General features: G+C 46.8%; 6 protein-coding genes and 1 non-coding gene across 11 annotated transcripts; 5 read left to right on the top strand and 2 right to left on the bottom strand.

The window, feature by feature from the left end:
* Nucleotides 1–66: 66 nt before the first annotated feature.
* Nucleotides 67–3,018, top strand: alg1 (ALG1 chitobiosyldiphosphodolichol beta-mannosyltransferase). The gene is made up of 13 exons (XM_088357307.1): nucleotides 67–396; nucleotides 465–542; nucleotides 807–910; nucleotides 987–1,135; nucleotides 1,210–1,299; nucleotides 1,371–1,484; nucleotides 1,600–1,724; nucleotides 1,867–1,905; nucleotides 1,975–2,034; nucleotides 2,102–2,212; nucleotides 2,364–2,478; nucleotides 2,612–2,687; nucleotides 2,773–3,018. Exons 1-13 carry the CDS (start codon nucleotides 102–104, stop codon nucleotides 2,920–2,922), a joined length of 1,506 nt encoding a protein of 501 aa, XP_088213433.1. The 5' UTR covers nucleotides 67–101; the 3' UTR covers nucleotides 2,923–3,018.
* eef2kmt (eukaryotic elongation factor 2 lysine methyltransferase) lies at nucleotides 2,980–4,649 on the bottom strand. Of its 3 annotated transcripts, none has more exons than XM_088357311.1 (8): nucleotides 4,464–4,649; nucleotides 4,287–4,349; nucleotides 4,137–4,190; nucleotides 3,960–4,061; nucleotides 3,737–3,870; nucleotides 3,425–3,675; nucleotides 3,185–3,334; nucleotides 2,980–3,107 (listed from the first exon to the last, which is right to left on the bottom strand). In XM_088357311.1, exons 1-8 carry the CDS (start codon nucleotides 4,584–4,586, stop codon nucleotides 3,001–3,003), a joined length of 984 nt encoding a protein of 327 aa, XP_088213437.1. In that variant the 5' UTR covers nucleotides 4,587–4,649; the 3' UTR covers nucleotides 2,980–3,000. The 3 variants fall into 3 exon arrangements, with proteins under 3 accessions (XP_088213437.1, XP_088213436.1, XP_088213438.1); XM_088357310.1 differs by having other exon boundaries at nucleotides 4,137–4,217; nucleotides 4,464–4,646; XM_088357312.1 differs by lacking the exon at nucleotides 4,137–4,190.
* Nucleotides 4,638–9,938, top strand: pigq (phosphatidylinositol glycan anchor biosynthesis, class Q). 2 transcript variants are annotated; one of them, XM_088357306.1, is made up of 13 exons: nucleotides 4,638–4,962; nucleotides 5,808–5,999; nucleotides 6,205–6,564; nucleotides 6,763–6,959; nucleotides 7,044–7,175; nucleotides 7,265–7,385; nucleotides 7,587–7,713; nucleotides 7,812–7,965; nucleotides 8,242–8,353; nucleotides 8,443–8,523; nucleotides 8,592–8,706; nucleotides 8,809–8,870; nucleotides 8,978–9,938. In XM_088357306.1, the coding sequence occupies exons 2-13, from the start codon at nucleotides 5,847–5,849 to the stop codon at nucleotides 9,143–9,145; spliced, it is 1,782 nt and encodes a 593-aa protein (XP_088213432.1). In that variant the 5' UTR covers nucleotides 4,638–4,962; nucleotides 5,808–5,846; the 3' UTR covers nucleotides 9,146–9,938. The 2 variants fall into 2 exon arrangements, with proteins under 2 accessions (XP_088213432.1, XP_088213431.1); XM_088357305.1 differs by lacking the exon at nucleotides 4,638–4,962 and adding an exon at nucleotides 5,216–5,318.
* Nucleotides 9,939–10,664: 726 nt separating this feature from the next.
* Nucleotides 10,665–16,970, top strand: LOC148383765 (ras-related protein Rab-40C). Its single transcript, XM_088357313.1, has 7 exons — nucleotides 10,665–10,974; nucleotides 11,806–11,967; nucleotides 13,103–13,163; nucleotides 13,307–13,367; nucleotides 13,431–13,508; nucleotides 13,685–13,907; nucleotides 14,036–16,970. Exons 2-7 carry the CDS (start codon nucleotides 11,826–11,828, stop codon nucleotides 14,308–14,310), a joined length of 840 nt encoding a protein of 279 aa, XP_088213439.1. The 5' UTR covers nucleotides 10,665–10,974; nucleotides 11,806–11,825; the 3' UTR covers nucleotides 14,311–16,970.
* Nucleotides 16,971–17,343: 373 nt separating this feature from the next.
* On the top strand, nucleotides 17,344–21,127 carry eif3d (eukaryotic translation initiation factor 3, subunit D). 2 transcript variants are annotated; one of them, XM_088358340.1, is made up of 15 exons: nucleotides 17,344–17,482; nucleotides 18,162–18,287; nucleotides 18,368–18,413; nucleotides 18,517–18,653; nucleotides 18,729–18,814; nucleotides 18,896–18,968; nucleotides 19,142–19,257; nucleotides 19,322–19,454; nucleotides 19,564–19,711; nucleotides 19,786–19,916; nucleotides 19,991–20,206; nucleotides 20,269–20,411; nucleotides 20,552–20,744; nucleotides 20,816–20,909; nucleotides 20,992–21,127. In XM_088358340.1, the coding sequence occupies exons 2-15, from the start codon at nucleotides 18,165–18,167 to the stop codon at nucleotides 21,003–21,005; spliced, it is 1,653 nt and encodes a 550-aa protein (XP_088214466.1). In that variant the 5' UTR covers nucleotides 17,344–17,482; nucleotides 18,162–18,164; the 3' UTR covers nucleotides 21,006–21,127. The 2 variants fall into 2 exon arrangements, with proteins under 2 accessions (XP_088214466.1, XP_088214465.1); XM_088358339.1 differs by having other exon boundaries at nucleotides 19,136–19,257.
* LOC148383764 (small Cajal body-specific RNA 18) lies at nucleotides 17,985–18,081 on the top strand. Its single transcript, XR_015853854.1, has one exon.
* A 327-nt stretch (nucleotides 21,128–21,454) lies between the features above and the next one.
* apol (apolipoprotein L) lies at nucleotides 21,455–24,102 on the bottom strand. Its single transcript, XM_088358338.1, has 4 exons — nucleotides 23,947–24,102; nucleotides 23,117–23,662; nucleotides 22,924–23,046; nucleotides 21,455–22,836 (listed from the first exon to the last, which is right to left on the bottom strand). Exons 1-4 carry the CDS (start codon nucleotides 24,009–24,011, stop codon nucleotides 21,891–21,893), a joined length of 1,680 nt encoding a protein of 559 aa, XP_088214464.1. The 5' UTR covers nucleotides 24,012–24,102; the 3' UTR covers nucleotides 21,455–21,890.
* Between the last annotated feature and the right edge of the window lie 658 nt (nucleotides 24,103–24,760).

Below are 24,760 nucleotides of genomic sequence, written 5' to 3'. Positions count from 1 at the left end.
TAAAATTTTATTCCAACGCGATGTCGCTCAAACCTCTGCTGTGCCTTTAAATCAGTAGAACCGCCTCCAACATTCCACGTCATCTCAAATCCCAAACAAATATGGCGGCGCCCTCTTCCAGCATTCCTCTCCCCATTCTAATTATTTTTGCGCTTTTTTCACTTCTGATGGCGGTGTTCTGCTTCACCGGTTCGGGCATCTTTTGGCCGCTGGTGTCGGTGACGGTCATGGGCCTCACGATTATGCTTTGCTGCCTATTGAGGCGGCGGGACGGTGACAGCGAGCGGCGGGTGTGCGTGCTGGTGCTTGGGGACATCGGTCGTAGTCCCCGCATGCAGTATCACTCGCTGTCGCTCAGTAAACATGGATTTCAAGTCGCTCTTGTGGGATATTTAGGTAAAATACGGGCATTTATACACCTTCGATGTGCATCTGATTTGTGTTCATGATTGCTTTACGTTTAGACAGCCTACCTCACCGAGACGTGTTGAGGGACGACAGGATTCAAATCGTCCCCATTGCAGAAGTCAAAGGCATCAGAGGTAAGCGACTGCCTGTCCCAATTCTTATCAAGGCATATACAGACAAAAAACAGACAAATAGGTCATGCTCGGGAACCATGACCTGTGCTGTAAGATGGGCTGACAAAAATATCACAAAAGCCTCCTAGAACACTCGAACTTTATTTCACGTTAATCAGAAGAATCAGAGGCACTTTGCTCCCCCCCCCCCTAATTTGAGTTACAGAGGCAATTGGTAAATGGTGTGTGAAGGGGCCGTGTTTTTTAATATTCAAAATATTTCAGGTGGTCCAAAGATTTTGACCTACGTGACCAAAGTGGCCATTCAGTTTGCACAAGTTCTGGTGGTTCTACTGATGCTGAAACCACATGCTCACACACTCATGCAGGTGAGTCACCTGACTCCCGACAGCCGATCCCGACTTGAGGTGATCTCAAGTGCTAATTTACATTTTCTTTTCCCAGAACCCTCCAGGTTTGCCGGGCATGGCCTCGGCGTGGCTAACGTGCGTCCTCCGAGGCGGCCGCTTGCTGGTCGACTGGCACAACTACGGCTACACCATCATGGCGCTCAGCCACGGCCACGCACACCCCCTTGTGCGCCTCGCAAAGTGGTGTGTGTCAGTTTTCTGTAAAATGGTCACATAAATCAAAAACGTAGCTCAAACTTGATGTTGTTTTCCCGCAGGTACGAGCATGTGTTTGGTCCTCTGGCGTCCCAGCACTTGTGTGTGACCAAAGCCATGAAGGAAGACCTGCACAGGAACTGGGGCATCAAGTAGGAATTGGAACTCATGAATCTTAGCCGCATGCTAACCGTTGAATATATACTATGATGTGTCTTTGCAGCGCGACCACTCTCTACGACAGACCCGCAGACATCTTCAGAGAAACACCACTGGAGAAGCGGCACCAACTTTTTGTGAGGCTTTCGCGCGCATATCCCGCCTTTCGGCACAGTAGGCAAGCGCTGCCGTTCAAACAAAGATTGTCACATTATTTTGGAACATCTATTGTCTATTAGCCGCATGCTACTTCACCACAAACTAATATTTGTTTTGTGTTTTCTTTCCATCAGTGATGATGATGATGTTAGGGAGAAGAACGAGAAGACCGTCTTCTCTGTGCGAGACCTTGACAAGGACACAATAACCTTGAAGCCAGATCGCCCCGTGTTGCTCATCAGCAGTACCAGCTGGACAGGTGCCAAACACATATTCACTGATCTTAAAGGATACAAGCAAATCGGGCTACTGCATTATACACAAGTAGAGAAATAAAAATAATGCTTTTTATGGGTGATTTGGGACACTCGTCCATTCATTACGTTGTTGTCCCTCCGCAGAGGATGAAGACTTCTCCGTCCTCCTGCAGGCTCTTCAAGGTACTGCAACAACTCTTCTTCACTACGATCAAGTTAATTGTTTGAGTTTCTCCTCCTTGCTCCTGACAGAATACGAAGAGTTCATATTAGCGGGGGAGACTCTGCCGCCGCTCATCTGCGTCATCACGGGTACGATCGGCGTTGACGTTTAATGGTGAGCCGTGATCAACTTGTCTGTTTTTATTTGCGCGTGAAGGAAAAGGTCCTCAGAAGGAGCACTATGTGAAGATGATTGACGGTCTACATTTGGAGCATGTGAAGATCTGCACGCCCTGGCTGGAGGCGGAAGACTATCCTGTCTTGTTAGGTGAGATTGAAATACACGTAGCACTTTTTAACGTTGGGGTTTGGTGGCATCGATATGGCCTGCAGCCGCCAGTGTGCTTTCTACTAATCCACTGAATAAAAGATCACCTCAAAGCTTTTTTTTTTTTTTTAAATGGTTTGTTTGGTTTTAGGTTGTGCTGACCTTGGCGTATGTCTGCACAAGTCTTCCAGCGGTCTGGACCTGCCCATGAAGGTGGTGGACATGTTTGGATGCTGCCTGCCCGTGTGTGCCATCCACTTCCAGTGGTAAGTTTGCCGCCGTAAAGTACAGTGCAACCAAAAAGTAAGGTAATTAGAAAAAAAGGAAGGCTCCTACTTTCATTTGGTTTATTCTTAATAAATTATTTTGTTTAAAAAACATCTCTTGGTTCCCACACAGCCTAGAGGAGCTGGTGAAGCACGAGTTGAACGGTCTGATCTTCTCCAACAGCCCGCAGTTGGCCCAGCAGCTCAAGGTGACATCTTAATCAAGTGATGACTTGCTCAATTAAAGACAATAAATAAAATAATCTACAAGTATCCTTATCTTTGCATTTCCAGAGTCTCCTGTCAGACTTCCCCAGCTCTGACAGCAAACTGGGCACGTTCAGGAGGAACCTCCGTGCCAGCAGGGGGCAGCGCTGGGACGACAACTGGGACCAAAACGTCCTTCCGCTCTTGTCCTCATTGTCATCTTCTTCTTCTAGGTGACTGTACAGGGACTCAAACCAAACTGACGCCATGTTGAATTGTAACTGAACATTCCACTTTTGTAAATAATAAAAAACTTTATTGACACGCAAACAATTGAACAAGCTCTATTTCAGACTCTCTGTTGTACTCAAAGATGTGATTGACAGCGCCGCTCATCACCCGGTGGCCGATCCCAGCAACACCTGTCAATCAAATGTCATTAGGACTCCGCCTCCAGGACACAATTGGCCAATCAGTGTGAGAGACTGCGTCATCTTACTTAGACTGCGCTTGAAGCCGGCGTAAGTCTGCGGGTTCCTCACAGTGGAGCAGATGAGAACCTCAGTGGGAACCTGACCACCACCGTGCTTTAAAATTTTGGACAGAAGCTGGACCAGAACCACAACAACATCAGGATCGTACACCACATCTGCAACACGTATAAAGGAAACAACACACTCGGCAAAGGACATTTTCTGTAGCATCCTGGAACATTTTGCAGTATTGCTGAAGGTCAGACCTGCCGCTATGACGACGTCTGCGCTGATGTCATTCAAGCATTCCTCCGTCACCTTCGTCCAGTCCAGCTCTTGTACGCTGACTCGGGTCCTGCTGGTGCTAGTTTTGTTGAGTCCGTTGATGCTCAAGTTTTCTCTGAGTCTCTGGAGGACACTTTGGTGACAGTCGGTGAAGACGTACGAGGAAGGACCACACGAGCGACACACGGCCACGCCAGTCAGACCCACACCGCTGCCCAGCTCCAGAACATTCCTGCAGCGGAGAATTTCTTGTTCATCAAGTTTAGAGGTGATTTTCTTGTAGATTGTGGTACCTCCCAGCAAAGATCTGCGGGTGATCCAAGGCCCACTCGGCCATGTAAAGGGCCGCCTCCCATGTAACCAGACCGGTCGTCCCCTCTGAGATTAAAGCCACATTCTCCAACAAGCTGACAGGCTCCCCGCACGGCTAAAGAAAACATGGACCCAATTAAGTGTGTGATGTAAGTTTGGTACCATTAAACAGCTTCTGTATCCTTGATGGGGTCACTTTGGTACCAATATGTAGGTCCGGTATCCCTCGGCCACCTCTTGGGCTGCCACTATCTCCGCCAGAGCATCGTAGAGCTCATCTAGAGGTTCGCATCCTGCTGTCTCCACCTGAAGATGAGCATCACCGTGACGATAGCATCCACATTACCGTAACGGGCGGGACGAGGGGAAGAAAATAATCACCCGTCTTATGAGCTCGGAGAGAAAGCATTTCCTGTATCGTGGTGACGGCGGGAACTTCCGGCACAGTGTGTGAAAACATGTCTGACACAAACTCAATTTTGTGACTTTTCATACCTAAGTATTTGTCAAATAGGTGTGTACACCGTTTACCTGTTTGAGAATCTCTAAGATGAGGTCAGATGATTTGCTGCGTTCCAATTCATTTTCTAAAAACTGTAAAATGAAGGAACTATCATCAAGATATTTGATTAAACAGTGGCACGTGGCTTTCTCATGACTACGCTGGCAAACAACACGATAATGTACATTATAAAAGCTTTCACTCACCGTCCAAGGGAATAATACGAGGCGACTGGTGGCGAAAAAACGCGACTGGAATTGTTTAACAATGTCAGCTCTGTTTTGTTTTCTTGAGGGAACGTCTTTATTTAACTCAGCCCGCTCCATCATTCACGTGTCCCTTGTTTACTTCCGTTTCTATCGGAAAATGTATCGCGAGAGTTCCACGCAAGAGTTTATGCGTTCTTGATTAACAACTTTTCTCTGGCGTTTTTAGTGTTTTATAGCCAAAAGTCAGAACCATCGGGGGATTGGGGAAACGGTCCTGTCATGATTGAATCTTGCACAACTCACAAACTATTTGCCATATAGTTTGAGACATTACAAATAAATTAAAGCGCATAATTTTAAAACAAAACTGTTGCGATAATGTTATCCCGCCTTTTTGTTGCTGTGTCACTGCGAAAGGAGATAAGTCACTTAACGGTTGGGTGACTCCTTATTTGCTGACAGCAGAAGCAGCAGCACTCACTTGCACTCATTCACTGTGAGTATGAATATATAAATTACTATCGGTTTCTACTAAAGCCACGGAAGCGTTGTGATATTTCATTGTTCCAGAAAGACTACATAGCAACGGATTATTATTATTTTTTTTAAAAAGGTAAATATTAAAACAAAAATATTTTATGTGAATGGTTTAATTTTAATACGGAGACTATTTCCATTCTCTTTTGAGTGCTGTATGAAAAAAAGTCTTATAGAAAAAAAAAATGAACACCAAACTCCGGAGTTTTTTCCTCGTCGGAACTTTTAACGTGTAGGACTGTCAACAAACAAAATGGCCGCCTAACAAATTGTGTTCCTCGGACGGAAGGCAAAACTTTTACGCTTGACAATAAGGTAAAAAAATAAAAAGAAGACAAATATATTTACTGACGTGATCTTAACTCCACTACACATTCAAACCATTTTATAGTGACACCGAATTCCCGTTTAACTGTCACATTTTGATCTACGGGTGCAAAATCTCACAATGATAATGAACTTGACTTTATATCCCGTACCGTAGAAGTGCTACAGTTATGGAAAGTAAATCTATACGGCACGCCTCGTTCTTTATTTTTTCACATATTAGTGTTTTTGAGCTTTAGTACTGTTTAGTGGGCAGGAAATCAATGAAACGTGTGCCTCGGGTCCTGTGTCCTTCACGAAGGACAATAACGAGGACAGTCGATGATGTTATTACATACACACGCCCCAGTATTATTCTAAAAACACTGCCATTTTCATTTGGTCTATCAAATAGGTTCTGTATCGTTTATGATGGTGATTGTGGTACCACCAAGTGGGCAATGATGATATCATTTAATTTCTTGGCTACTTTTGCAGGTAAAACACCAGGTGTAGACAAAAGAAGGTGAATCAGTGATGGTTCTGAAGGTGTTCTTCCCTCAATGCTGCAACCGCGCAGCCAGCGGTCTGCTGGTGGGCCGCTGGATTCCGGAGCACGACTCTGCCGTGGTGCTGGCCGTCATCCACTACCCGTTCATTCCCAGCTACGTCAAACGCTACATACAGCAGGTAGGCTACAAGTAGCCTACTGGCAAAACACACAATGCACCATCAACAACTAATATGATTTTAGTCCCAATCCTAGTGCAATTGTTGGTTCCAATTTCAATACTTAGTTCTGATTTTACTTTAAGGCTAGGTATACCACGTGTACTAGTTCTAGTTTTAATCACAGTTTTGGTATTAATCCCTGTCGTGTTTTTCTGTGTGCCAGATGGCAGCCAAGAGCCACGTGGAACTGTCTGTGTTGGGCTCGTGGAGTTTACCTCAGGAAGGCGAGGAGGGCATGGATAGCTTCCTGAAGGACCTGAGCACCATGTTCCCCCAGCAACGCTGGCTCCAAATCAGCCGCCGCATGGGCCAGAAAGGCTTCACCTGCCACCTCCTCGGACACACTCCACCACCAAAAGAGGTGAAGAAGACTGAGGAGGAAGTGGAAGAGGAGAGTGAAGAAGAGGAGGAGAAGGTGATCTTTGTCCACTACGAGCAGAGGAAGGTGATGTTGTCACAGCTTCATCCCGTCCAGAATGGTGTCCCCGAATCCAAAGCTGCTTTGCCATCCGAGTTGAGACAGGTACAAACATGGTTTGACACCAGGTTGCACTAAATTCAGTCCAATTCATGTTCTAGTTCCACTTTGAGCTATTGTTCTAATCCTAGTTGCAGTCCCAGTTGTAGTTGCTGTTCTTGTTGCTCTCCCAGTTCCAATTTTATTTCTTGTACTTTACTTCTAGTACTTCCGTAAGTAATGTTTGTTGTGTTGTATGTTGAGGTATTCTACACGGTGTCTAGCAGCGGCCCCCTATTTTTCTTGGACAAGTATGACGATGGTCCGCTGAAGTCCACCCATTGGCAGTCTGACGGTCGAGAGGGAAGCATCATTGTGGAGCTCCTGAAACAGGCCTCTGTGCCGCTCTGCGTGCTCCTCAGCCGAATACTGGCCGTGTGGACTTGGATCTGCAGCATGCGGTCAGAAGAAGGGACATGCTAAGCTTTGCTATACTAACTTGCCTTAGCGTGATATGTGTTGTGTGTCGTTGTGGTCCTCTGCAGGGTCTTTGATGTTTTCCCGCTACCCTTTCTGTGGTCCAAGTTTTCGTCGTGTGTACAGCTCAGCCACAGGACCCAACACCTCAAGACTCTCAGCTCACCAAAATCGGCCGAGAATCACACGCAGTTCATCAGGTTTCACCACTGCTCCCCTTCGTTTCCCTGTCCAATTAATTCCAGCCAGTTGTACTTTGAATTTGTCCTACTTCTCTGTGTGTGTGCAGAAAGGCCAACATGTTTGTTTCCATCCTGATGGATGTGGGTCTGGGTCTGTTGCTGGCCTCCTGGCTCTACAGAGATGACCATATTAGCATGATATCCAACATGCTCGTTCCCACTGCAGACGTAAGACACACTCCAGGCTTGTTTTTTGAACATGCACTCAACACTAATAGGCAGTCAAGGTTCCAGATCTTGTACGAGTGACTGCACTAATACTTTTTCCACTTGGGCTTCTACTTGGAGTTTAGATGCCAATTTTAGTTGTAGTTCCAGTTTTGCTTTATTATCACAGGTACGTAAAACCATCTTTTTCTCTCTGGTTAGCATGTTGCGAAGGAGCTACAGGATCTGCTGCAGTGGCTAATGGGCGCCCCGGCTGGGCTAAAGATGAACCGGGCCCTGGACCAGGTGCTGGGTCGTTTCTTCCTCTATCACATTCACCTGTGGATCAGTGAGTGTACAACACACACACACACACACACACACACACACACACTATATACATGCTTTTTGTCTTTGTTGTACCAAAACTGTTGTCTGATGTCTCAGATTACGTGCAACTGTTGTCTCCGTTCATGGAGTCCATCCTGTGGTACGGCGGCCTGTCGGCGTGCCTGGGTTTGACCTTTGCCCTCTCTCTGCTGTCCGACATGGTGGCGCTTCTCACCTTCCACATCTACTGCTTCTACGTCTACGGAGCCAGGTCAATAATTCACCTGCAGGGGGCGGGCTTTTCTCATTTCTACCTTCTGTTGCTCTTCAAAGTTTCAGTCATAGTTCTGGTTCTCATTCAAGTGCCTGGCTCCTCCTTTAAGTTTGAGTCCGGCTGCTAATAATGGATTGTGAGGCCGAAAAGAGGCTGCAGTGAATAATGCATCTGCGCTAAAGATAGCCCGGGGTAGTGCTGCATGATGAAATATAATTGCATATTTATTAGCTTCAAGTCTCAATGTTGTAACATGTTGTCTGAATGTGACAGGCTGTATTGCCTGAAGATCTACGGCCTATCTTCGCTATGGCGGCTCTTCAGGGGCAAGAAGTGGAACGTTCTGAGGCAAAGGGTCGACTCCTGCTCCTACGACCTGGATCAGGTAGCGGCGCACGCATATTACTTTGGACACACTACCTACTAATAATTCACAGGGACAATACAGTATGAACGTTATTTGTGTCGTTGTAGCTATTCCTTGGTACGTTGCTGTTTACCATCCTACTCTTCCTGCTGCCCACCACAGCCCTCTACTACTTGGTCTTTGCACTGGTAAGAAAAAAAATAAATAAATGATATTTGGCAGGCTTGTGCATCATGAGTGTGCATGTGTTGTCCAGTTGCGTCTGGTGATCATCCTGTTCCAGGGCGTCATCCACCTGAGTGTGGATTTCATCAACTCCTTCCCGCTCTTTGCCATCGGCCTTCGTGTGTGTCGTCCGTACAGACTCGCAGGTATACCGTCGTCCCACATTGTTCACGTAATGAACACAAGAACAACGTAATAATTCTGTTGTTGTTATTTCTCGTGTGTGATGGGCCCCACCTGCCGTTCAGAGGGTGTGAGGTTCAGGGTGCTAAGTGAGGAGCCCGGAACTGCTCTTCACCTGCTCATGGAGGTCAGTTTTTATTATTTTAATTTCTCTAGAGCATAAATTATAGCATTTTTTTAACCTCCACACGATTATTTCTGGTGAATTTTGATTTTGTTGCTTTTTGTTGTCAGATTAACCCGCTGAAGAGCAGCGCTGTGGTTGACACGTACCGCACGCCCACTTACAGCTGTTACCCCAAGGACTCATGGGGCGCCCTGGCCAAGAAGCTCTTTGTCGGGGAGCTCATCTACCCATGGAGGCACACCAGCACCAAGAGCCACGCCGCCAAGACTGACTAACTGACTGACTAAGCAGCACAAAATGAATAAGTCATGAAATGGAAACAGATGGACGCAGGCAAGAGAGAGGAAATGGAAACTAAAGTGGTAGCTGCTCTGATCACTACAGCGACCAGTTCTGACTTGGAAAGGCACCAGTTTTGTGATATTTTACTTCAAATGAGATATGAGGGCATTAACACCCCACACTGACTTCCTAACACTCAAATATTTTATGTTAAAAATGTCTACCACCCTGTGATGAAGTTACAGGTGTACCATTTCTCAAACCCTTTTCTTATGTTATTTATTTAACTATTGATATTTTTAACGCTGAAATTGTCATCCAGGTACTTACTACTTACTGTGTATTGAGCTGCAGAAGTACTATTGTGTATAAAATAAAATAAAAAATAGCAATTATACTAAAAAAATAACAAATTTTGCAGATGTACTTGTGTGTAAAAAATATGAATTCGATGGTCATTTTAGCCACCACAAAAAATGCTCACACCAGGTCAAGCTCTAATTTTTGTGTGTGAATTTGATTTTTATGTTTTAAATCTAATTAATTGAAGTCTTAATTTAGACCAAATGATGTGAAATAGACAAGCTGTGATTTTATGCAATTTTTTTTTGTAATTCTATTATAATTATAATTTCTAAGTGTTATTCATATTGTGCCTCTAATGATATTTTTAGTGTACTGGAGTGGAGGAGTTGTCTTATTTGTGACTGATTTGTACTCGTTTTTATTGACTTTTCCATAATGCTCTCATGTCGAGCCTTTGCCATTAAACACTCCTCCCAAGAATCTGATAGTTTCCAAACTTTATTCCCTTCAAATGTCTTCAGTCTGGCCATAAACTGACAAGAGTGATATTCCCATCTCATCAATCATTAGTGTATGTTTATGCCTGTATCTCTCACAAAACAATTTATGCTTTTTAAGGAAAATTTGGAGCTTGAACTTTATTCATATTGTGCATTTCACAAAATGTGCCGCTGTAACAAAGAGATTTACATATAACCTGATAGTACAACCACTGAGGAATTGAAAACAGTTATACATTTCTATATTATCACAAAAACAAAAGATATTTTATAATTCTTGTCATAGTTACTGAGTCTGTCTCTGTTTAAACTTTAGTGAAACTTTTTGCTTGTTTCCTCTTACCTCTGCGTGTTGTTGTTATTGTTGAATTTGATTTACAACTCTCTTTGACCAATGTTGGTTTCTCCTTCCACGTTGTAAAACGTAACAACCAATCATGCGAATATAAAGGCGGGACTTACTGGAAGGCGGGCGGAGTCTTGCAGCTATCGGAATGTAAAACATACATATATATATGTATTTTTTAAAATAAGTATCATGATTCTGTGTTTGTATTTAATGTGTGAAATTTTGATAAATTTGACTGTTTTTACATTATTTTGCGTGTTGTTGACAAGGGTGTTTGAATGGCAGCATCCTACAACCAATGGTGTCCACCTCTATGAGGAAAGCAACCAATCATGCTAATAAGGAGGTGGGCGCTCAAAGCTGGAACGAGTTGCCCAACTGCAATCTGTCAGCTATCCGCAGATCTCTCACCGTCATTCGGCTTGTCTTTACCCATGGCTCGGAAGAATGGAGAAACATGGACGCCACGGATTGACGCGAAGGACGAGCACAAATTTGGAGTGGAAGTATAAAAATCCCCGCCGTGGCGCTGTTCTCTCTTGCCCTCGCGTATAACGCCGTTCCCTGGATGTGACGGCGGGGCATTCCAGTAATCTTCGTAGCCGGACCAGAAGACGACGAGGCGGCCTGAAATCAAGCAGACGTCGCTGGAAGTGGAGCCCATCAGGTTAGCATCACCTAGCTCTCTGCTAACACCGGTGTGTATGTTTATTTGAAACAGTTGACTCACTCGCGTAAGTCGGCGTGAATGTGACCGGTGTGGGTGTCCTGGAATAGAATTAAAAAATATATATTTTGTGGCGCATACTCGATGACGTTAGCGGCAGTCAGATGTGGGAAGGATGCTAGCGTGTTAGCTTTTGCGGCGGAGGTGTAGCTTGTTGTTCTCGTTAATAATTCGTAAATAGCTTCCCACTAACCGTTTTTAAGGGTGAAACACTCCAATCAGCATAATACGAGTTCAATTCAAGGTTCATAAAAGTGAACTTGTTAATTCGAATAAATTAAATCAAATGTACTTGTGCCGTGTAAGATGCATTCTCAAGAACCACACAACAATTTATGACATTATCTCTTCAATGAAGATGTAAAACAAATTTCACAAAACCCACATTCATTAAACTATTACAAAAGGTTACTAATCAGCCTGAAAAAGCCAGAAAGTAAAATTTCTCCAAGGGATAAGACAATAGCTATCTAAAAACAAACAACATAAAAACACTTTATGGTGTACATACATATAGTTCAGACAGTGAATGTGATAGCCTCCTAAATTCACCTTCATCTGTCTGCACTGGATCACAGACAGTGTCTTTTGCCATTCGATAGTGTTAGACAATTATATTTATTGTTTGCCTCAAGCCCACATCCCATTGGTGAATTGTTGTCAGCCCAGTGGCGCATTTATTTACAGATGACACATAGGTGTGAAGTCAGCACGTTCCGGCCACCGTGAACATGTTCGTTACGATGCTCTCATCATGGATTTGCTCACCAGGGCTCATGTGAGAGGAGGTCATGGGCAGCCAGGGCAGCCCGGTGAAAAGCTACGACTACCTGCTCAAGTTCCTGCTTGTGGGCGACAGCGACGTGGGCAAGGGCGAGATCCTGGACAGCCTGCAAGACGGCTCAGCCGAGTCGCCCTACGCCTACAGCAGCGGTGAGTCGTTTTTTCTGGACGTAGAGCTGAAATGGTTCACCGATAGGTACCACTTGTGCTTTTGATACGTACAATTTCAGAGCTGAAGTCCAAATGTGAGGAAAAGTCAACAGTGAGTCCGACGCCATCTGTCTAAAAGCAAGAAAGAGCATTGTGCAACCACAGTAAATATTTAATCGGCAGGAAATCAGGACAGAAGAAGCAGAAGCTTGTGATTGGGTCAAAATGTCCCTTCGGCTTTTTTTGTTGTTGTTTTTCAGGCAAGAAGCCCACAAGTGGGGTTGTGTTGTGCGCACGTGCGTGTTGTGTTGGTGTTCTTAGTGTGGTCAGATGGACCAGTGTCACAGTTACTTCATCCGTGTGATGAAAGAGTTGCTAGAATTTCCCTCCTCGCATGGCGGCCGGAAGCATTTGTTTGCTCAACTACAGGCAGCATTTGTTAGGAGCCGTGAGGTTGAGACCTTTTTCTCATAATCGATGCGTCAATGCGTCATCTACCCATGAGGCTAGTTTCATACACGCCGCGGGTGTCTTCTTCCACATGGTCGCCGTCGTCGTCTCTTTGAAGGAGTCGTCCTCTCTCATCTCCCAGAATAGAAGCATCGAGCGTACACATCACAAGAACCATTGATCATCCCAGGATGCGCTCTCTGCAACTGCGCAATGGAATTAGCTCAGCACTCAAGCTCGCAGGATCTCAGGATGTTGATGGTGGTGATGTTAGCAAGTGGCCGCTAATTGACGTCGAGTCCAAATTACTAGTGTGTCTAACGTTCCTATGCTTAAGTGGCATCAATCAAATTGTTGGACCGAGCTCACATTTTGTTGGCTTCTGCTGACAGTAAAACAAAAAGCGGGAAAACAGTCGTCAGCCTGTGATTCAGGTGTTTGGCCTCAGGTCTTTTCCCGCAAGAAAAACCGCAGGGACCGGTTGAGAAGATCCAACAGGGGAGCATGTCCAGACACGAAGCGGCAGGTGCAGTCGGACTGGTTTTTCTTTTCGGCCGTTAAACAAACTTGAAAAATTACAATGCTGCACTGACTGATGACCGCGGCAAGTCCATCCTCACCTTCGCTGCAGTGCTGCATTGTGGGAGAAGTGACAATTGCATTCTTCGTCTGTTTCTTCTTGCAGGCATCGACTACAAGACCACCACTATTCTTCTGGATGGCAGGAGGGTGAAGCTGGAGCTTTGGTGAGTACGACCAAGCAACCTCACTAAGATAAAACGTATTTCAAAGGTATGTTGGATGCCGATGGAGCAGTTCCAACCTTTGGAGTATCGCACTTTGGTGCCTTCCACTTGTCCTGAATTCTTGTTTCCCTTCTGGTCTTCAGGGACACGTCAGGACAAGGACGATTCTGCACCATTTTCCGCTCGTACTCGCGCGGCGCTCAGGTGAGACGTCGCACCTCTGGCGGCGTTCTCCTGGATGGCGTTTAATTTCTCCTTCTTGTGCAGGGCATCCTACTGGTGTATGACATCACCAACCGCTGGTCCTTCGACGGCATCGACAGGTGGATCCGAGAGATTGACGAGGTTCCTGAGTTATTGATCTCGCTGCCATCTGCTTAAATTACGCACTACACGGACTCTGTTCATCTTTTGTTTAGTCAATTGAATTTCGTTAAATCTATTTGGGGAATTTATGTATCTGAATTGCTTGATACTATTTTCCGTAATGTCCCTGCATGTTTTTCTTTGTGTTTCTTCAGCATGCGCCGGGCGTTCCGCGCATCCTGGTGGGCAACCGGCTGCACCTGGCCTTCAAGCGGCAGGTGCCCACCGAGCAGGCGCGAGCCTACGCCGAGAAGAACGGGATGACCTTCTTCGAGGTCAGCCCGCTGTGCAACTTCAACGTCATCGAGTCCTTCACTGAGCTGTCGCGCATCGTGCTCATGCGCCACGGCATGGAGAAGTTCTGGAAACCCAACCGAGGTGGGTCCCCAATTTCTTTGCCGTGGGACTTGCATCGTGCCACACTTGCAACAATAATAATATACTTGCAATGCTAAGCAAAGTGGTGGCTTGAGGCATGAGTTTAATCCTTTCCATGTCTCCGTCAGTCTTCAGCCTGCAGGACCTGTGCTGCCGGGCCATCGTGTCGTGCACACCGGTCCACCTCATTGACAAGCTGCCGCTGCCCGTGGCCATCAAGTCGCACCTCAAGTCCTTCTCCATGGCCAACGGCATGAACGCCGTCATGATGCACGGACGCTCCTACTCACTGGCCAACCCGGCTGGCGGCTCCAAGGGCAACAGCCTCAAGCGCTCCAAGTCCATCCGGCCCCCGCAAAGTCCCCCGCAGAACTGTACACGCAGCAACTGCAAGATCTCCTAACTGCCGCTTTCCCTTCTCCAACCTGACGGCAGCAACGGTGGGCAAGTGCCGGGCTGGGCCGGGCCGCCAAGCCTTTGGCACCAAGCTTTGACGGGAGAACGAGTCCGACGTGTCCGAGAGTCCCGCTGCTCCGGCCCGCCGCCAGTCATGTGAGAGACAAAAGGAGTTTCCTCCGCTTGTACAGACAGACGCGCGCTCATCGAGTGTCTCTGTTTTGTTTTGTTTTTTCTCCTTTCTTCATACGTCTTCTTATCTGCTTTGGAAATAAGCTACAAGTCGTTCCACTTTGGGAAACGGCCTCACACACAAGCACATGCGGAAAAGCTCTTTGGCCTCATGCGTGTCGCACGCCCGCTTCCACACAAGCACTTTCACGCACGCTTGGGACTGGTGACACACTGTTGCGTACACCTCCTGAGAACAATCTTCATATACTGTACATGTCACACACACTCCTCTCTCGCTCGCACTCACACGTCACATTCTCCTCTCACATTTAGACTGTCTTTACACACAGTCATTTACTCACATGTTCACACACACACTCTGTCACAAACCTGTACACACTTGCGTCGTCGCCTCAGACACTTGGAGCGCCTCGTCGTAGCAGCCTTCGCATGTAATGCAATTGGAGCAAACGAGTCCTGACTTGTTCCCGGTCTTGACCTGTGACGAGCAGACTTGTTAGCGCGTCTGAAATGGGAACAATTGGCTGCACCAAGCTTCCATTTTCTTACTCTTCTGCAGCTTGTGACTTTTTCGGGTCCCTCACGGTTGTTTCGAACGTGACACAAGAGATGGACTCTCGTTGATTTCCCCTTTATTTTGTTAACTTGACTTGCCTACTGCGACTGCTGCGACTTGCGCTTCGCCCCTTTTTAGACCACTACACCTGCCTCCCTCCCTCCAAATCTGGCTAAAATTATCTCATGTTGGGGTTGGGAAAGGTTTTTTTTAGAGACAGGGAGTCGTCCTAGTGTGATGGATTTGAGGTACGTTGCGCAAATGCGCCGTTCAGCCCCCATTAAATTTTTATCATGGCAGTTTTTCTTTTTCTTTTTAAATCTCACCGTGGAGGCGATTCACTCAGAAGCGTGTTGCCATGTGTCATAAGGTGTATTTTAAATTATTATATGACAGTGTCCCCCATAATTTAATTGACTCTCTCTGCTCATATGGAACGGTTGCAGTCCCACTAAGCACAAGTTCAGAACTAGGACTATTTTCAGCAAGAGTTTGTGAGGCCCGATCGACCATTTTGGTTGCTTGTGGCGTTCTATTTTAAGACGGGAGCACTGGGAATAATTCAGGTGAGAAAACTGGCAAGCGTGACCCTTTTGCTGCGTAGTGATTAGCGAGAAGGCAAACGAGCACATGATTCGAAACGCAGCCCGAGTCTTTTGATGTCGGCCTGGCGCCATCCCGTGATTCATTGCTGCTGAATAATGGATGCTCCTTGCTTGCATCTCAGGAGGGCGTCTTCGTCGCCGTTGTCGTTGGTGCTCTTGCTGCAGCTTCTCGCTACGCTTTCATCTTCCTCCTTCCTCAATTCACTCTGTCTTGCCACCATTTTATCCAACAGCAACGCCACCTCCTCCTCCAGCGTTAGCAGATCATGTCAGTGTTTTATCACTTGTATTTTGAGGTTTTTTTTTCAGCGTGGCTCTTGTCCATTTAGGCCTCATATCAAATTCAAGATCCCAGGCCCAGATCTGTTTTTTGGGCCCCACTAAAGCGAATCAAGTGTGTCGAATGCATGTCATTTGCTAAATTCATTTGTTCTCCTTTTGGTAGGAAATGTTGATGGAAAATGCAAATTTTAGTACAACAAAATGAACATTTGGATGGAGGAATGTAAGTAACATCAGTCGGCTTTGGTGAAGCAGCCTGAGGTTGTAATCCCGCACTGAAAATGTTCCAGGCACAAGTGTGTGGTGGATTTTTGTGTTTGGAGTGGCACTGCTGATGTTGGGAATGTGTTTCCTTCCTTCCTGCCAGCCCTTGCTACTGCTTTTCCACTGGTGGCACAACATGCACAAAATGAGAGGGAAAAAAAACATATCTTCAGATAATTCATGTACGACTTTATCTTCTACCTGTGACATAAAACAACCACTTTTTTTTTTTTTGTGTCGTTTGTGTTGTTTTATATGCCCTGAGTTCCCGACTCTGGATGCAGTGTAAGATAGACTAGCAGCAAATGGAACAAATGTTTTTGTGCCACTTGAGTTTTTCGAATTGGGCTCAGTGACGTTGCCAAGAATTCTAGAAGAGTGTTTCTCTCTGTTTATATGCAGGAAAAGAAAGAAGCATTGTTGTTGCTGACTAATGGACTAAAAAGGATTTTTGTTTTTTAAATCTTTGTGTGTATGCACGACCTCTTTTCCTGAGATTCTAATTTACTTGAGAAAAGGGTGCACGATGGAACCGCTTCAGGGGATGCCCTCTGATTGGCTTTGTGTCAAGAAACAGTGTTGTAAAATGGATTTAAACACTATTTTGGGGCTGAAAGCTGCTGAATCTGAGATACGAATGCATGTGTGTGTGTTGTGTGAGTGACAAACATTTTCTTTTTTTAAATTATTGATTGTACAGTTTCAACGCTGTGAGGGTTTGAAGAGACTTTTTCACAAATAAACAATTGAATGTTCAAGTTGAAATGTGGACTAAGTATTTCTTGTTGTTTGAATATCTTCATGCAACTGTAAACAAAATAGATACTGTTTTCACAGTGGAAGATACAGAGGACAGTGAGATGGAAACAATTGATCTGCTGTGGCTAAAGGGAGCAGCTGAAAGAAGAAGTATATAATTAAATATTTTTATCAACCCTGCAACTAGTATTTTGAACTTTTTCAACATTTCAACAGTCTTGTACGACGGAAAGAAAAAGTATGAATATAATTACATATTTTTATAAACTTTGTCCGTAGTTTGAACTTTTTCAGCATCAGTCTTGTACGGCCAAATCATCTTGAAGAAGATACAGTACGACAGTTAGCGTTTACGTAATCAAAATGATTGTGATGTTTGCGACGCTTTACGACATCAGCACTATTCAGCTTCACGGCAGTTAGCCACTTCCTTTCACGCCGGCTCCCTTTCCGGAGACTTTTCCTCCGAAGAACACCGGTCCCATTTAAGCCACTTATAATCCGTCACGTTGGATACGGTAAGAACACGACGACCAGCGCAAAGATAAGCGTAAATGACTTCCTTGCGCGCTGTGTTGTATAAGAACCAAATTAAGGTTGGTGCGAGTAACTACTTTGCTAGCTGGTTAGCTTAGCCGAAGCAGCCAGCGTGATGACTGGCCTTGTAGCGTTAGCAGCAGTAGCCCACGGTGGCGGATTGAGCTTCTCTCTGATCAAATTTGAACATTTGTCTTGTGATATAACCTTTGACCAATATACGTCACTTACAAAGTTTTTATTTTTGTTCTTCGCAGTTTTCCCATGGAGGTGTTATATTATCGCCTGGTTAGCAATAAGACAAGTGTGTGCAGACGTCAGACACTTTTACTCGTTTATTCAGATAACCTTCGATTGTCTTCAGTGGGTAGATAACTGACAATCAATCCCATCAATAGGGAATTCTGGTGTAAAAATGCCTATAGTTCTGTTAACAATTTACCTAGGAGTCCCTACTTGCTGTAAATAGTAAATTGTGTCGAAGGGTCCGTGATGACTAGCCCACTGCGCAATCTGAGCAGTGCCTCCCTTTTTGGAGTGCCCTGCTGGAGACAACTGTGCTGATTAAAGCCTGAGACCCTTTGGAACATGGCTAAACTGGCCTAAATGCTGCCAACTTACCAAAGTGTAATACTTGAACTCATGAAATCCCATGGGCAGGTCATGGCCAAGTTCAACGCACCCGTGATCCAGGACAACCCGTCGGGATGGGGTCCCTGTGCCGTGCCAGAGAAGTTCAAGGACATGCCTTACCAGCCGTTCAGTAAAGGAGACCGCCTAGGGAAGGTCTGCTCCAATCTTTCGGGACGGTTTGTCACTCATTTGGGCTACCTCCACTCACTATGTTGTCGTTGTCTTGTTGTCAGGTCGCCGACTGGACCGGGGCAACTTATCAGGACAAAAGATACACCAGTGAGTTGGACTTTTAAGTTTGAAGCCTCCAAAATGTGAGAACATTACTCGAGTGACCGATGGAATAACCGACATTTGGATCTCCATGTGTTTCTACGCACAGACAAGTACTCGTCTCAGTTTGGAGGCGGCAGTCAGTACGCCTACTTCCACGAGGAGGACGAGACCAGCTTCCAACTGGTGGACACGGCCAAGATGCCAAAGACGGCCTATCAGAGGAACCGCATGAGGTTTGCTCAGGTAACCACTCAGCACTCGCAGTGAGAAAACCTCGACCGTGTCATCCGGTTGACTTTTTGCATTTTGCTCCGACAGAGGAACTTGCGCAGGGACAAGGACCGAAGGAACCTGACACCGTTCAACATGCAGTTACTGCCCAAGAGCGCCAAGCAAAAGGAGAGGTCCGATGATGATTAGTCATAGAAAAAAAATGTAGCCAGTCTGCAGTGTGTATTCATTCCCTCCACTTTTTGTCTTTGCAGGGATCGAATGCGGCTGCAGAAGAAGTTCCAGAAGCAATTTGGCGTTCGTCAAAAGTGGGACCAGAGGTCTCAGGTACAGCCACATTTGAGTTAGATTTCATACTTTTTTTTTAATGCTTGAGGATGTCACATGCTTGGTTAACACATTGTCCCTTCTGTTAGTCTCTGAAGCTTTTAGATAGGCTCCATTTACTTGCTCCACAAAAGAGCACCCATTGTTAATTTAATTTTTGTGCCAAGGCTCAGCTGAAGCCCAGAGATTCTTCGGTGGAGGTGCGCAGCGACTGGGAGGTGAAGGAGGAGATGGACTTCCCGAGACTCATGAAGATGCGCTACATGGAAGTGGCCGACCCCGTGGACATGTAAGGCCGCCTTGGAAGCCGTGTCTTGCATCTCCCCGCTTAACGCCGCCGGCATCCTGCACAGCGAGTGCTGCGGCGCCTTGGAGTACTACGACAAAGCCTTCGACCGCGTCACCACTCGCAACGAGAAGTCGCTGAAGAGCATCAAGAGGATCTTCCACACCGTCACCACCACCGACGACCCCGTCATCCGCAAGGTACGGTCTTGAGGTTTGATATTCCCGTATGAATTTTTAAAAAAAGAGAGAGAGAGACAAAAAAATATGAGCACAATAAAAGCATTGTTATTGCTCTATCTCTATTAAGCTGGCCAAGACCCAAGGCAATGTGTTTGCCACGGACGCCATCTTGGCCACCCTGATGTGCTGCACGCGTTCAGTCAACTCCTGGGACATTATCGTGCAACGAGTGGGTAACAAGCTGTTCTTCGACAAGCGCGACAACTCCGACTTTGGTGAGTGGTCGCATCGCCGCCTCTCCTTTTTGTTGCGTGTGCGGCGACTTGACACGTGTGCGGCGCCCGTCAAGATCTGCTGACTGTGAGCGAGACGGCCAACGAGCCGCCGCAGGACGAAGGCAACTCCTTCAACTCCCCACGGAACCTGGCCATGGAGGCCACCTACATCAACCACAACTTCAGCCAGCAGTGCTTGCGCATGGTGAGAGAGAGAACAAGTGAGTGAGTGATGTCTGCCAAGACGAGATTTTGAACGAGGGTTTGTATGAACTTCAGGGCGGAGAGCGCTACAAGTTTCCTGCCAACAACCCCTTTGTGGAGGAGGACATGGACAAGAGCGAGGTGGCATCTGTTGCCTACAGGTACCGCCACTGGAAGCTGGGCGAAGACATTGACCTGATTGTCCGCTGCGAGCACGACGGAGTGATGACAGGCGCCAATGGGGAAGTGTCCTTCATAAACATCAAGACCCTCAACGAGTGGGACTCGAGGGTAAGATCGCATAGTTAACATTTGGACGATCTGATCGTGACGGTTGCGTCTTTCCCTGGCAGCATTGCAACGGCGTTGACTGGCGCCAGAAACTGGACTCTCAGCGAGGTGCCGTCTTGGCCACCGAGCTCAAGAACAACAGCTACAAGTTGGCTCGCTGGACCTGCTGCGCTATGCTGGCCGGCTCCGAGTACCTCAAGCTGGGGTCAGTTTGAAGCCAGGACACTTTGCTTCACAAAAATGGCAACATGTTTCAAAAAGCTCAAAATCATTGAAAAAATGTTTCCCCATTTCTAATATGTTGCAATTATTCTGAGTACAATTTGTCATAATGTCCGGGTGCAGCTACGTGTCCCGCTACCACGTGAAGGATTCTGCCCGTCACGTGGTTCTGGGCACCCAGCAGTTCAAGCCCAACGAGTTTGCCAGCCAGATCAACCTGAGCATGGAGAACGCCTGGGGCATCCTACGCTGCGTCATCGACATCTGCCGCAAGCTGGACGAGGGCAAGTACCTGATTCTCAAGGACCCCAACAAGGTAAGCAGCCCCCCGACCCTCCCTCAGATGAGGGCACTGCCTTCTGATTGGCTCGCCGCTTGCCCCCGCAGCAAGTCATCCGCGTCTACAGCCTGCCTGACGGAACATTCAGCTCCGACGAAGAGGAGGATGAAGAGGAGGATGAAGAAGATGAGGAGGAAGAAGGTGAGACGGTGAAGACGCTCAAGTTAATCAGCTGACCCACTGCCGTGGAGACTAACGGTAAAATATTTTCTTATAATTCCAGACGAAGAGAACTGAAACACGGTGCCCGGTGACCAAAACAACCTGCCAAACACACACACACACACACACACACACACACACACACACACACACACATGCATTTAACTTCCCAATCAATAAAATCCAATTGGCTCAAACTGTTTTTTTTCCCCCCCTCCTCAATAAATGTCATCCGGGAGTTTGCAGGTGTACCACTTTAACGAGAAAAGCAACCTGTGCGATTTCAATATCGCCTAAGTGTAAAAGAGTCAACATTATTTCTTCATGTTTAAACATTCAAAGAAACAGGAAATTCTCCTTGCAGGTTGACATGCATCACAAAGCACCCGGTAGCAAGTCACAACTTTCAATTTTAGAAATATTACATACTGCAGCAATTGAACATATGAATTTATCATTTTGAAAATTTATTCTTGCAGTTCAACGAATGAAAACATGATAGTCTGGATAGTCTCACGACCAGCTCAGTGGCCTAGTGGTAGAGTGTCCGCCCTGAGACTGGAAGGTTGTGGGTTCAAACCCTGGCCGGGTCATACCAAAGACTATAAAAACGGGACCCATTGCCTCCCTGGTTGGCACTCAGCATTAAGGGTTGGAATTGGGGGGTTAGATCACCAAATGATTCCCGGGCGCGGCACCGCTGCTGCCCACTGCTTCCTTCGGGGATGGGTTAAATGCAGAGACAAATTTCACCGCACCCAGTTGTGTGTGACAATCATTGGGACTTTAATCTTTTAATCTTTACAGAGTGAAATGTCTCAGGATGGTTGTTTTTTTATTTATATTTACAGTACATCGTCCAGGTGTGTTTGCTTGGCTTTGACAAGTTTTGTACAATTTCAGTTGAACTAATGTCATCAAGACTTTCATCTGTGGTGGCTCGCCAGGACTTTCTGGGTGCTACTGAATGCTGCAACGTTGCTTGTGTCCCCGTTTGTTATCAAGGTAAAACGCCGCCTCTAGGACAGCCCTGTTCTCGCCAAAAGTTTCCAGTCCCCGCACCAGTGAGTCGTACATCCTTTGCCAGGATTCCATCTCCGCCCGCCAGAGAGCACTCCTGGCTCGGAGAAAGTGCGACATTCGGGTCTCGCATCCTTTGGCCAGAGCGACGCCGCTCATGCAGATGATAACAATATCGATACCAATGAAGATTCCGTTAAGCGGAATGAGTCCAGCTCTGGCCGCGTGGGACACCGCCACGGATCCTCTGAGGGCTGCGCTGCCCACGTTGCGGGCGTCTGCCACGGCCCGGTGGACATTCCGTAGCGCTTTCCCACCAACGATGACCACCTTCCCCACCCTTGTGGCTACCTCCTGGTTGCGTGGAGGTGTCTTCACAGTAGAGCTGACGTCTGCGACCAAGCCCACGCTTCTCCTCGTAGTCTCCTCGCAGAGAACTTCAGTGACTGCTGCGTCGAGTAGCCGAGTCTCGCTGGTGATGTCGTCCAGACACTCAGCGTCCTCAATGAAGTTCTCTATCACCCCACTGACTTTCTTCATGCACTTCTGTTTCAGTTTGTAGTCCACGACGGAGGTGACTGCGCAGTTAGCCCAACTGGCAAGACCGAGACCCAATCCGGTCATACTAAGAACCAGCGAGGTGCCAGCTGTGATGGGAACGAGCGCCAGGCCAGCAATTGACAGCGCACCACTCACCAGGCCCAATGTGCTGCTCGCCACACTGGAGAGCTTCACCCCTTTGTTCTCCCTGACCAGCCCCTCTATGTTCTGGTCCAACTGGTCCAGAAGCTCCAGCATTCTGGCCCGACGCTGGCTGAACTCGGCAAGGAAGCGGTGACACGCATGTTCCTGTAGCCGGAACACCAACCGGAAATCTGCGTCATTCCTGGAGAAGACAGCGATGTGGAAAAAGTTCAGGGTGGTCTAGATCTGCCTCACAGTCAAAGGATTCTGGGTTTGAATCCGGCATCACCTGATGTGGCTACACTTTTGAATGTGACGAAACATCCTGTACGTGTCGTCTGAAGATAATTCCTCAGGGAGATCTACACGGAGTTCTGTGCCAGCTTTGGAGACCAAGTTGAGGCAGAACTTGCTAGATGAAGAGCATGGAACCAGAATGATTAATGGCTAAGGCAGTTTTGTTGTCCGTTCCAGTGGTTTACCTTTTGTCTAGGAGAAGGCATATTTGTTGCGCGGTCTGCACATATTTGTCGAGAAGATAGGCCAGCACGGCTGTGTTGTCCAGTCTGGGCAAGAAGAAGACTTTAGCATCTTGCTTCAACTCGGCAGCAAGGGGGCAGGCCCGGCGTGCCGCAGCCACGGCAAATGCCACATCGCAGCAGCCAACCCCTTGTGCAAGTTTCACCACCCCGCCACGGAAAACGAGCAGTGAGGTAGTGGCCAGCCTCTCCAGCGCCTCCACGAAGACATCCAGTTCCTCCAAGCCGAGCAAGACGTCCTTTAGCACACCGGCGAGCGCCGCTTCCAGTGCGGTTCGCCTGTTCTCCGCAGCCATCTTGCTCTTCACGTACACCAGGAGATTCTTGCCCAACTTCAGCTCCGCTCTGTTGCCGATGTCTCTTATGGTGTCCATCTCCTTCTCGCGTTGCGTCCTCCACTCGGACATATCTTTGCAGAAGCGGCTCACGGTAGACATGTCAAGCTGGGTGGCCGAGGCGTAGCAGATCAAGATCTCCTTCAGGGCATGCCTGGACAAATATCACAACTTTTAAAGTGCAAAATTTAAATATGTAGTCCATTTTTAGGGCTGTCAGGGAGGACAATGGTAGTGTAATGGATCCTCTTGGTTTTGCTTCTGTTACTACCCTAGATGAAGTGTGCTTTCATTTGTCAGGGGAGTACCACAGGCAAATATAGCGGAAGTGATGGTGCAGAAGTGACAACAGTCAAGCCATAAAAAACAAACTAAAGATGTTTTGAGAAAGTATTGAGGGGAAAAAAAGCATTCTAACGAGTTCAAAAATAACTATACCTGGACTCGTGCATGTTCCCGTCGTGAAGTGGATCCAGAGTGTGTGAATGTTTTAGGGGAGTCATTCTGGATCATCTGCTCACACAAGTTGAGCAAACATGTACCTTTTGTTTGATGAGCCTGACTGGCAGGTGAGGCCACGCCCACTTACAACCGCTTGCAACGGTTTTCTATCCGAATCCAAGTTGTGGTCTCTTCTCATGCAGCCCCCCCTCCCCCAAATGAATCTAAAAGATGTTCATATTCATTGTTACTCAGTTGTCCTCTTTTTACCTGAGGACACTGAATGGAGATCAACTGGATGGCTCGTTTCCATGGAAACAACGAAAACCTCCGCTACGAATCAAAAGTGTGTGTCTTTACTTCACTTGTCACTTTATTGTTGTTACAAGCAGTTTTTGAACAGTGAAAGCACTTTTCAAAACACGACAGCACAACACGAGCGCTCTGCCTCGCTTTTTTCTTGCAAGCGTGTTCACGTAACAGGCAAACACACTGGCTTCCGCCGCCGCTGCTGCGTCTGAACAAACTAACAGTCAGTCAGCATCACACTCGTGGCCCGCAGGCGCGCCAGCACCGCGTCCATGACGATCACGTCTCTCGTCATCAGCAGCAAATGCACAAACAAATCCCCGCTGACGCCACCACAAACTGCAAAGTAGCACTCTTGTTATGAGTATTTTGTCCACCAGATGACGCCAGAGCGTAACTAAAGACGTCGCTGTCCCTTCAGCACCAAACTGAATAATTTCCTTCCCCTCTCTAGTAGTTAGCATTTTTTTTCTGTGACATAATCACATCCAATATGACCAAA

This window comes from Syngnathus floridae, chromosome 17, assembly GCF_059516105.1.
Source record: "Syngnathus floridae isolate MCC-2025c chromosome 17, RoL_Sflo_1.0, whole genome shotgun sequence".
NCBI lineage: Eukaryota > Metazoa > Chordata > Actinopteri > Syngnathiformes > Syngnathidae > Syngnathus > Syngnathus floridae.
Note: the sequence above shows the minus strand (reverse complement) of the source record. Positions and strands in the feature narration are given on the sequence as shown.